Below are 12192 nucleotides of genomic sequence, written 5' to 3'. Positions count from 1 at the left end.
CGTGCCCAGCTCTTGGATCCTGTTGTGTTTGTCCCAAGTCCTAAAACTAGCTTCGTGACAGCCTTGTCTCTCCAGATTCACTTTATTTTGTGGAGGGGAAATGTATAAAGCTGAAGGACTAAAGGAAATAGAACCTATACTGTTGACCCTTGAAACAACATGGTTTGAATGGCACAGGGTTGATTTAATGCAGATTTTTTTTTTTTTTTTTTTTGGATAAATATGGTACAGGACTGTAGATGTACTGTAAAAACCTTCCTTACGATTTTCTTAACATTATTTTCCTCTAGCTTTATTGTAAGCATGAAGTATATAAATACATGTAACATACAAAATATAGGTTAGTGGGCTATGTTATCAGTAAGGAAGGCTCTGGTCAACAAAAAGCGATTAGTAGAGTTCTTGGGGAGTCAAAAGTTACATGTGGATTTTTTAGGGGTGCCTGGGTGGCTCAGTCAATGAAATGTCCGACTCTTGATTTTGGCTCAGGTCACAGTCTCGTCGTTCACGGGTTTGAGCCCTGAGTCGGGCTCTGCGCTGGGTGTGGAGCCTGCTTGAGATTCTCTCCCCACCGCCCCCCCCCCCTCTGCCCCTCCCCAGCTTGCGCTCTCTCTCAAAATAAATAAAGTAACTTAAAAAAAAACAAAAGGTCATACGTGGATTTTTGACTGCATGGGGCGGGGGGAGGCTGGTGCCCCTAAACCTGCTGTGTTCCAGGGTCAGCTGTATTCTGTGGCCACGCAAGGCTGTGTGGTGACAGTGCTGTGTGGACGGCAGACAGTCCTGCTGCGAGGAAAGGTGGGGCCAGCTCGCGTGTACGCACCTTGACGAAGCAACAGGTCATCTCGGAGCAAACAGATGAAGTAGACACAGCCGGGCTGGGCGTAGTGGGGCCGAGGGGTCATGGGTACCTCCTGGTAAGGACGAAAAGCCAACGGGTCAGGGCCGTGACTGCCACATCCCGCCTACTGGTCTCCATTCTAACCCTACTGGACCGGGAAAGCGAAGGCCGTGCGTTCCTGACTGACCGCACGGAGCACAGCTTGTGCGGCTGCCCTGGGCCCCACGGGAGCGGGACAGCGCGTGAGGGGGACACTCGCAGTGTCACAGTGATGCAGGGAAGCTGCTGGCATTTAGAAGCCACGTGCCGGGGAAGCCAGACATTCTGCAGTGCGTCCCTCGCAGCACGGAAATGCCGCTCTAAATGACGACACTGCCGCGAAGACGTTCGGCCCACAACGCTTCCCTTTACAGAGGAGCCCTGCCCGAGACCGCATGCACACACAGAGCAGAACAAGACAAACACCCACCTGGTAATGTGGGAGAGTCACTCAACCCACCGCCTCCCCCGGAAAGTGGACTGAGACTAACCCTGTGGACTCGGACTCCATGCTCTTTTCACTTAAACACTACTTAACCTAAGTGGTATTTAGAGTACTGAGCCTGGACTTCACAAGTACTTTTTTCATGGAGAGCAGACAGTGTTTATAGAGCACCATTCCTTCCGCAGGTTTCTGAGTGTTTTATTTCCCCTTTGACCACACACTTGAGAAAGGAAAGGGCGGAACTGTTACCCTCAGGGTAAACTGTAAGAACCTGAGGCCCAGAGAGGTTGGGTAACTTATCAAAGGAAAGTCAGTGCATCAGGAGCAGGGCAGGTAGGAGGCCACGCGTGGACCCTCCCACTTGCCGATCAGACTGTCACCAGAGGGCAGCTTACTCTGTCCACAGGCCTTGGGTCACACTGCTCACAGAGGTAGTGCTCCACGTCTGAGTTCACCCCCATACAGTCACAGTGCTGCCACACCTGTGGGGACAAAGTGCGGTTGGGAGGGGGCCTTACACTTACTGAGAAGGGCCGGGGGCAAAGAATAACGAAACGAAACAGTGGGACAGGGTGAAGTCAAACAGGAACTAAGGGATGTGAATGTGTGTGAACATACATGTACCGATCGCTTTAGGACACACACACACCCGGGCAAATAAAATGTGGAGCTGGACAGAGAACAGAGGGACGTAGGGTTATAGAAGCAAACTACTTACTGAGTAGCACACAGCCGTGACCCGGCTGCTGCGGAGGCCTTAGTCACACAATGTTTCTTTTTCTTTTTTTAAAGTTTTTATTTATTTTTGAGAGAGTGACAAAGAGAGAGAGAGAGAAGGAGAGAGACAAGGAGAGAGAGAGAGAGAGAGAGAGAGAGAGAGAGAGAGAGAATCCCTAGCAGGCTCCATGCTGTCAGCACAGAGCCCGACGCGGGGTTCGATCCCACAGACCGTGACATCATGACCTGAGCCGAAGTCAAGAGTCTGGCGTTTGACGGACCGAGCCCCCCAGGCGCCCCGCACAGCGTTTCTCCGTGCTGTGGCCTAATCCCGGGCTCCCGACCACCCTGTGTGTCACTCGTGGCCCCCTTCCCATCTGGTAAGGTGGCAAGTGCGGAGCCTCGCTGTGCCTGCATCAGGGCCACAGAGGGCAGCGCTGCTCTGCGCAGCTCCTTCCCACACAATCCCTGGGTCCGGCCTCCCCAAGACCCGTGCAGGGGGACGGAGAGGTGGGAAAGCGGGAAGGATAACGGGAAAGAGGAAGAAGACAGGAGAAAGGTCATCTGGGAGCAGCGAGGGCCGAGGCCCCGGCCTGTGTCCCCCGGGGCTCACCATGCACTTGTCACACTGGATCATGAGGCCTTCGTCCTTGTGCAGGCCGCACACACAGCGGATGACGTCGTCGTCCTTCTCGTGCACGTTCTCCTTCTCGGAGACGGAGGCCTCGCTGCCGTCTGCCTCGCTCGCCGTCTCTCCCACGATCTCGTCGATCTGGGCCGACGCCTCGTGCCGGGCGTTGTAGTAGGTCTTCCGCAGGCGGCAGACATCTCTCCCGATGGGGGATTTACGCCCGTAGTACTTCTGAAGAGAGCAGAGCAAAGAAACGCGTGTGCTCTTGTCAGCGGGGCTCAAGCGTGTACCTGGAGGGGGCGGCTGGCCGGCTGTCAGCACAGCTTCGAGTCCTCTCCTCGGGGCCGGGAGGCGGAGCCCCGTGGTGGGCAAAGAGCTCCCTTCGGACAAACCTGAGGAGGCAGGAGGAGTTTCGTCCTCCCGCTCTGGTTAACGGATTTCCAATACCATCAAATATCAACTAACACGAATTCAAGTCAGAATCTGCAGGACGGTTTCTCATTCACGCTGCCGCCGCCACCCGCCTCGGCCACAGGCCTCACTGCGCATCAGGGGGCAAACACAGTGGCTGTCGTGGGGGCAGCGGGCAGAGCCCGTACTCTGTCCTACACCTGCACGTGCCAGGGACGGAGCCGTGAGCTCTGCATACGCATGGGTTTCAGCAGAAAGCATGCTGTAATTCCAGACAGAGCTATCTATCTCCTACCCGTCTTTTGGTTCTTCCCTTACCTCGCGGCCCCTTGTTCTTCCTGGTCCTTCCCAAGGTATTTTAAAATCACTGAGAATCCTCCTCATCCCTACGTACCCTACAATACTCCATCCTCTCCTTTAAATCAGGTCGAGGTCACCTTCTCTTCAATGAGTATCGGCTATTCTACAACCATTGGTCTAACACCCCTCAATCCCATCCGTAAGATTTAGTTTGATTTACTGTACTGTACATATTTCTGTGTATTTCACATACACTTAGTGTCTTGAGGAAAGACACTACAGACAACCTAAGTGTGGTAAGGCAATACGTATTATGTGATACAAACATTCGATACTAAATTAGGCTTTTACAAAAATTTCTTTTTTGGGAGTATAATTTAACCTTCCATTCTGGTCACATCAGTGTCGTTATTACACGAGACTCTACAATATTGAGTATGCTGTAAACCCTTTCCCAGAGGGTATTCAATAAAAACTGTTGCCTTTCGGGGCGCCTGGGTAGCTCAGTCGGTTGAGCATCTGACTCTTGATTTTGGATCAGGTCGTGATCCTGGGGTTGTGGGGATCCAGCCCCAAATTGGGCTCTGTGCTGACAGGCCTGCGTGGGATTCTCTCTCTCTCTCTCTCTCTCTCTCTCTCTCTGCCCCTCCCCTGCTCTGGAGTGCACGCTCTCTCTCTCTCCCTCTCAAAAAAAATAAAAATAAAAAAAAAAAAAAATTGTTGCATTTTGTAGCCAGAAATATAGTTTGATAAAAGAGGGTAAAAATCTTTAACTTCTGGAAAAGTTCTCTTCAAAACTGTGAATGCACGTCTGAAGTCCGGGAAAATACCTCAGCATTCCGAAAGACCTTGAGCATGTCGGCGTCAAAAGCCTCCACGGTCTTGTAGTGGCCGGTGAGGATGCGCCTCTCTACGGTGGCCAGGTCCAGGGGGTCAGAGATCTTCTCGTAATAATCAGCGTTCCTGGGGCACAAAGCCAGGGCATCAGTCCGCTGCGCTCGGCACCCGTCTACAACTCAGATGATTCCCCAATTTGTGAACTTACTTTTTCTTCGGGGGGAGGCTCAGAAGGGGCGCGGCCAGGACTTGTCGGGAAGGATCTGCAGAGAAGGCAAGGTTTCAGGGCTACATGATGCAAGAGAGGCCAGTACTAACTGCGGGCCAAAAACATAGGATCCCCAAAATTAAAAGTTAGGGGGAAAAATCCAAGTGTGTTTTGAGGGTGGCCATGGACATTTCAGGAATGCGGGCACCGAGGCAGGGAAGATCACCTCGGGATTACCTGGAATGTGAAGATGAGGGAGATGTGCCTGAAATGCCACACCTGTTAGCTGGATAAGGAGAACAACCTTCTATGAGGAGTGAGAGATGGGAAATTATCACAGCAGAGCCAGCTGCTCAGGGCAACTCCCCGCTCGCCACGTTTTACTAACGCAAAGAACGTCTTACCCCCAAATATTTTCTAGTTCCTGTCAATGGCCCACTGTTAATATTACTCTGTTGGTGTGGATTCAAATAAATTCCAGATAGTGAATAATTTGGAATAATTTGATAGTGAATATTTCCTGGAATCAGTTTCCTTATAACACGGTTTCTCCAGATCATGAAAACAGAATTCAACCTGTGGGGCTGCTACCTACCTTACCTACTTTCTTTTTAAAAATTCTACTTTGTTACTGAAGACTCGTTACCACAGAATGCTGTCTTGGTTCCAGGCATGCAACATGTGATCTGATGATGCCACACGCCACCTGTTGCTCACAGGTGGCCACACACGTCATTGCAGGACTACGGGCTACCCTCCCTGGGGGGCTACCCTCCCTGGGCCGCAGTCTTTAGCCCCTGGACTTACTTATCTCACAACTGCAAATCTTAATCTCCTTTATCTATTTCACCCATCTTCCCCCACCCTCTCCCTCCAGCAACCTCCAGTTTGTTCTCTGTATTTAAGAATCTATTTATTTGCTCGTTTTGCTTTTTAGATTCCACACACAAGTGAAATCTCTGTCTGACTTATGTCACTAAACATAATGCCCTGTTAAGTCCATCTATGTTGTCACAGACAGCAAGATTTCCTTCTTTTTAACGGCCAAGTAATATTCCACCGTGTGTATTTACGACATCATCCTTATCCACTCATTCATGGGTGGACGCTTGGGCTGCTCCCACATCCTGGCCCTTCTAAATAATGCTGCAAAAAACACAGGGACACACCTATCTTTTTTACTTAGAATTTTCATTTGGAGTAAATGCCAGTAGTGTGATTACTGGGTCATATGGTATTACTATTTACTTTTTCTATTTCCATCTTTAATTTTTGAGGGACTTTCATTCACCACCTTTCTTTCTAGCAACTACTAAAGAGAAACAGCCTGTTGTCTCCTGCCCAGAAGGTGGGGACATGCAGACACGCTGGCTGCAGACTCACGTCCCAACAGGCAGGGCTGGCTGGCAACGGGGGTGTGACTTTTTGGGGATGGAAACAGAACAGGTAGCACAAAACTAATCTTAGGACAGGGTGGTCCCCCTTTCTTCTCCATATCCTTAGGTTAACAAAACTGCAAAGAGCCACTAAAACATGGAGCTAAGGAATGGACTGAGAAAAGAGAGGGAAAGTGAAGTTCCTCAGAATCTAGCGAGACAGAGGGAGAAATAGGCCCACACTGATAACAAAAAGCTGCAAGTATTTGTCAAACTCTCTCCTTTTGCTTATTTTTTTGAGGGAGAGTGCTCACAAGAGTGGAGGGCAGTGGGGGAGTTGGGAGGGAAGGAGAGAGGGAGAGGGGGAGGGAAAGAGGGAGAGAGAGAGAGAGAGAGAGAGGGAGAGAGAGGGAGAGAGAGAGAGAGAGAGAATGAATGAATCCCAAGCAGGCTCCACATCTAGCACAGAGCCCAACGAGGGGCTCGATCTAATGACAGTGAGAACATGACCCGAACCAAAATCAAGTTGGCCGCTTAACCAAATCAGCCACCCAGATGTCCCTAAAATCTTTCATTCTAAACATCTCCAAATTTACTGGTCAGAAAAAGTCACGAATGTTACCAAACTACCTTCCCCAAGTTAAAAACTCTCCTTCCCCACGGTCGCCCCCAACACATACTCAAGAGAGGTCTTGAAAGAGGAAAGATGTGATAAAAGTGTTTGCCTGAAAATGCTTTTAAAGTAATTTTCTTGCAACTTTATGTCCTTTTCCTTAATGTGGGGGCCAGGGCCTGTGAACTCTCCAAAATACATGCAAAGTTATACATTTTTTCTGGGGAAAGAGTCCACAGCTTTTATTAGACTCTCAAAGGTGTTTTGGTCAATCAAAAAAGCTTAAGGGGGCACCTGGCAGGCTCAGTTGGTGGAGCTGCGGGTCTCGATCTCAGGGGTGTGAGTTCAACCCCAAGTAGAGATTACTTAAAAAAAAAAAAAAAAAAAAAAAGTTGAAAAAACAAGGTTAAGAAACACTGATGTTGTATGTTCACAACACCCTTCTCCTTGGATTGCTAATCCACTGTGTCATTCAGGAATATTACATCCAAGACAGAGACTGGTCCTTTCTGTTCTACAGCTAAGACATGTGATTCCTGAATGTAGTCCTTAGCTGTGGTAGAATTCCATAAATACCAAGGATTGACAGAGGCGATCAAGGAATGAGACCCTGTCAGCACTCCCCAAAGACGAAAGCCACTCCTATGAATTCTACACTCTGACCAGGAAGAGTGAAGTCACCTCCTGAACCCCTAGCCCTGAGCGTCCATTGTTCTTGATCTTGGGTGTCTCGGGTGAGGGTAAGAGACAGGATTTGTACAGGAAGAGGAGGAGAAAGCCGTCGGGGTGGACGTGGTCACCTTTGTAGGAGATGATGCCGTCACAGATCTCTTTGAAGATCTGGGCAAGGCGGGCTGCCCGTGCCACCTCAATGTTCTCCTCAGCTGCTGCCAGCCGTCGCGTTCGAACAGATCGTGCTGTCTGCAGGGCGGAGAACTGGGTCATGAAGACATCTGCAAGGGTCAAGTGAAAATCAGTTCCCCCACAGATTCTTGCCGTTTGCTCTATTGTCCTTGAAGTGGTCAGATAGATTAGTGATCACGAAGTTCTTTGTCCCCTTCTTAAAGAATGTCAGGAAACACGAGTTAGAGGGGCCTGATCTCAGTGGCCAAATGCTGTACAGAACAGCAGCTGCAAACTCTGTGCTTCAAAATGGGTCTGTGTTTTAATGCTGGCTGCCCTACTTCCTAGCTGTGTGATTTTGGGTGAGTTACTCGCACTCTGTGTCTCAGCTTCTTTTTTTTATTTAAAAAAAAATTTTTTTTTTTCAACGTTTATTTATTTTTGGGACAGAGAGAGACAGAGCATGAACGGGGGAGGGGCAGAGAGAGAGGGAGACACAGAATCGGAAACAGGCTCCAGGCTCTGAGCCATCGGCCCAGAGCCCGACGCGGGGCTCGAACTCATGGACCGCGAGATCGTGACCTGGCTGAAGTCAGACGCTTAACCGACTGCGCCACCCAGGCGCCCCATCTGTGTCTCAGCTTCTTGACTGCAACGTGGGAATAGTGGTAGGGCTTCCCTCATGAGAGAACTGTGCAGACTGAGATAGCGCTCTTAGTGTGTTTAGCTCAGGGCTTGACCCGTAACAAAGACTCAGGAAGTAATTACTATTATCAGAAGATCTGACCTAAGTGGGACGTAAGTTCAGAGAACTGATGCCAATCAAATTATTGACAGGATAGAAGGCAAATTTCTAAATCTGTCTCGTTCCCCCACACACCATGCATAATGGGTCTACTTTTTGAGGGACAGAAAGAAAGACTCAAAGAGGAGCGTGAGCTTTTGAACAGTATTTCTACCTAGGAAGGGTGCTTGGAGAGGCCAGTTTCTCTGTTTTCAGTCTCTTCTGGACGACAGACCTGAACTCAGGAGTGCTGTTAGGTTATTCGCTCAAGAAGCATAAAGGAATCTCAAGGTCTGTGTGTAGAACGCTCATCTGAACGTGGGGGAAAGTCTTCAAGTTCACACTGCTGTCACCGTCTCCCGCACTCGGCGTCACTATGTGCCGTGTGCAAGTTATTCTCCGGGCAGGAAGGGAGACAGAAGACCCACTGCCTATCACAAGTCTGGGAACGCTCAGGCTGCGGGCAAGTGTTTGGGAAGCTGGTGAGGGGGTGTCTTCCTATCCCCCAGGGCACAGACTCGTGGCTGAGATTGACGGGTGATTGATTGTGGACCGATGCTTGTATGTTGGGGTCTTAACTTTTTTGGTGTAGACTGAAAAGAATCTTTGAATACAACGCTGGAAAGGAGCTGCAGGGATTCCTTTGCGACCGTGTCACGGGACGAACAGGCCTTACCGGACTTGATGTTCCCGTCATCTCGGCAGACGCTGTTCCAGCGCGTACACAGCGATGCTGAGTGAACATCCTCGCTGGCGGGCTTTACCTCCTCCTGTTTCTGCCGGATCTTCTCCCAGTTCCGGACCAAGAACACATGATGCTTTAACACAAAATTCCTGTAAGCAAGGAAGGAAGTTCCTTTATTCATTTAATAAGCATTTATTACATGTCTACTCTATATAAGCCACTATTAAGATGATATAAATGAATAATTATCAGCTAATTCAGCTATTATAAAAATAATTATATATGGGGACACATAATTCAGTTTTGCATCCTGGCTTTTTTTCCCCCATATAAAACATTCATATAAGAAAATATATATATTTTTAAAGTAGGCTTAATGCCCAGTGCGTGCCCAACATGGGGCTTGAACTCATGACACGGAGATCAAGACCTGAGCTGAGATCAAGAGTTGGACGCTTAACCGAATGAACCACCCAGGTGTCCCAAAACATTCCCCTGTATTATTTACAAGTGTCGCGCGAAATACCACTGAAAAGCTGCAAAACTTCTACCAATTGCCTGACAGCCTGACTGGAAGGCAGAGATTTACAAAGTGCGTGCACAAATTCTAAATGAAGCCGCCAAAATGCAGCATGGGCTCAGGATTCGCTGTTACAGGGAGAACTGGACTGGGAGGTAAAGGCAGGCATTTACAACAGACACACCAGGCAGACTGTGTTAGGTGAAGTGCCTCCGCGTAGACCTCGAAGTTTAGACGAGTCAGGTGTATCTTGAAGAGCTTTGTGAAGGCATCAGTAGATGCCTGGGTTCCACGTCTGAAAATTACGGTTTAAGTGGTCTGACGGTGGCCCGGGCGGCACGAATCTCAAAAGCTCCCTGGGCTAATATGCGGCCAAAGCAGAAAACCACCTGACTGGATCATCTCTGTTTTACTGAGGTTTAAAATTTCTATGACTTTAAGTGATACAGGATGAAAGGGGCTAAAATTAGAGTAAAGTTATAAACAAGGATGAACTTTCTAAGATACTGGAGCGTACGGCCACAGAAGATGCAGAATACGTCCCAGGACAATTTGAAACCCAGGACGTACATATTTCCTTCGCTTCCTTCTGACACGGACAAACCTCCCCTGAATACAGGGAAGAGCGTAAATGACCCTAAAGACCCTTTTCACTGCTCTATTACTGTATCAACAAAGCAGGGAACCTTGACCTTTTCTGTGCCGTGGTTCCTCGGGCAGGCTGGTGAAGCCCATGTGACCCTTCTCTGAACCAAGTTTTAAAGTATTTAAACATTTCAAATTAATAAGCAGTTTTTAATTTGTAACACACAGGATTAAATGGAAACCAAATAGTCAGTTTTCAGAATATTGGAAAACCCCTGAAATTGTGATCCAGAAATAAACGTTCCTTTTTCCCCACATGACAAGATCCAGTGGTAGGTTTCACCGGCGCAGCAACCTCGAGGGAGAGAGCACGTAAACGGCACTTTGACATGTCCGTGACAACTGGGACAAGCGATGAAAATGTGAACGTTAAGTCGTGGAAGCTGCGACTACTACACGCACTGTTTGCCTACCATCATATTTGACGGAAATGCTAAATTTCAGTTAGAAATTCGGAAAAATAGAGACAATCCCCCCCCCCCCAACCCCAAATTTATATATCCTGACTCCCGGCTGGAGACCTCGTGCACAAAAGAAATGATTTAACCACACTGATGTTTCTTAATTTTCTAAATCGACAAGCAAATCACACAAAGGTAAGAAAAGCTCCTTTTTACCTTTCTCGATTAGACATCGGCTTCATTTGTAACTGGGGGGTCAACCTTGTGGGAGCGTTGATGTTTTCACTGGGCTCTTCGGAGAGGTGGCCTCTCTAAAGTGGATCAGATGCGGGAAGGGAAGGACCGATGAGAAATCCCCTCGCAGAATGTTAGAGCCGCTGTAAGAGGCTGCCCCTCTGCCGGCCCCTCTTCCCGCCAGTGAGCGCGTCTAAGCAGTTGTTCGGGGAGAGCGCCAGGAGATCATGACTCACCCTTTTCTTCAGCTTGTGCTTAGACTTCCTCTTCTCCTTTGACCGTCCAGACTTCTTGTGAGTGGCCACAGGCTGGCTGCTTTTGCTGCTGGTGAGCCCGTTCATGCGCTGACTCTTGCCCCCGATGATCCCTCGACACTTCTCAAAGCCACACTTGCACAGTTGCTTTGAAAGGAAAGAGAAGAGAACTCTCGGCTGCCAGTTCACTTACAAGTTCAAACAGAAGTCCTGAGCACCTGGGCACCCAACAGTGTGAATCAGGACATTTTCATACAGAGGAAAATAACTGAGGAGAAACTTAATGTGTTTCCATGGAAAGGAAAGATTAAAATTTGGGAAAACTTCTTCACTAGGCAAGAACTGACCGAGGACCAAACACGACCGGGCAGTCTCTTTCTAGTTCCGAGACCAGGGAGAGCCGGCCAGGGGGTCGGTGAGTGGGGTGAGAACCACCGTCTCCAATTCACTTCACAGCGGCCGTACGTCAATGCCGTCTACAGAAGGCGGTGTCGGGGACGGCGCTGTGAGGACGCTCAACCTCCCTCTTGATGGACTCGTGATGCTCACCTGCTTTTCAACGTTAAAGGAATGGAAGTTGTAATCGTAGGTGAGCTCGGTACCAGCTGGCATGTCTTTAAGAGCATACAGTCCGATCCGGTACACTCCATTGACAGACCTAGAGAAAAGGACAGGGTTAAAGGCAGAGAGCCTTTGCTTTCTTTTTTAGAGTTTATTTCTTTATTTTGAGAGAAAGACAGCGGAGTGGGGGAGTGGCAGAGAGAGAGAAGCCCAAGCAGGCTCTGCTGGGTCAGCGCAGAGCCTACTGTGGGGGCTCGAACCCCACAAAGCTGCAAGATCATGACCTGAGCCGGAACCAAGAGTTGGGACACTTAACGGACTGAGCCACCCAGGTGCCCCTGAAGGTAGAGATTCTTAATACCTTGCCTAAACCCTAGAAAAACAGGTATGCTGATTTCAAATGTGCCTTTGTTTCTGTGTCCAATTACCCAGGTTTCCTGGCCAGACTCTGCAGTATAATATCTCGCTTCCATTCTGTCCAGCCTGTGTAACACTGCCAGATTAATAGTCCTCAGTCAGCTTTCTGGAAAACACGGACCATGCTGTCAGTGAGAATAGGTCTTAACGTTTCCTGCTTGATATTCAAAGTCCCTCTAAAACATGGTGTAGGTCTACTTATTAAGTAAATTATTTCTTTTTTTTTTTAATTTTTTTTTCAACGTTTATTTATTTTTGGGACAGAGAGAGACAGAGCATGAACGGGGGAGGGGCAGAGAGAGAGGGAGACACAGAATTGGAAACAGGCTCCAGGCTCTGAGCCATCAGCCCAGAGCCCGACGCGGGGCTCGAACTCCCGGACCGCGAGATCGTGACCTGGCTGAAGTCGGACGCTTAACTGACTGCGCCA

General features: G+C 48.9%; 1 protein-coding gene across 7 annotated transcripts in view; it reads right to left on the bottom strand.

The window, feature by feature from the left end:
- Positions 1 to 12192, bottom strand: part of ASH1L (ASH1 like histone lysine methyltransferase) — a 193164-nt gene that overhangs the window by 6267 nt on the left and 174705 nt on the right. For 6 of the 7 annotated variants that reach the window (XM_040452706.1, XM_040452707.1, XM_040452705.1 and 3 more), the window contains 10 exons: positions 11334 to 11442; positions 10767 to 10931; positions 10513 to 10607; positions 8722 to 8879; positions 7219 to 7371; positions 4430 to 4484; positions 4215 to 4347; positions 2656 to 2904; positions 1721 to 1807; positions 824 to 914 (listed from right to left, as the gene is read on the bottom strand). In XM_040452706.1, coding sequence (XP_040308640.1) covers positions 824 to 914; positions 1721 to 1807; positions 2656 to 2904; positions 4215 to 4347; positions 4430 to 4484; positions 7219 to 7371; positions 8722 to 8879; positions 10513 to 10607; positions 10767 to 10931; positions 11334 to 11442 — 1295 coding nt within the window. Of the gene's footprint in view, positions 1 to 823; positions 915 to 1720; positions 1808 to 2655; positions 2905 to 4214; positions 4348 to 4429; positions 4485 to 4666; positions 4716 to 7218; positions 7372 to 8721; positions 8880 to 10512; positions 10608 to 10766; positions 10932 to 11333; positions 11443 to 12192 lie in introns of those variants that run through there. The other variant, XM_040452711.1, reaches the window with a different exon arrangement.

Source organism: Herpailurus yagouaroundi, unplaced genomic scaffold (genome assembly GCF_014898765.1).
Source record: "Herpailurus yagouaroundi ecotype Mexico unplaced genomic scaffold, PumYag 207, whole genome shotgun sequence".
Taxonomy (NCBI): Eukaryota; Metazoa; Chordata; class Mammalia; order Carnivora; family Felidae; genus Herpailurus; species Herpailurus yagouaroundi.
This window is presented reverse-complemented; position numbering and strand designations above follow the sequence as displayed.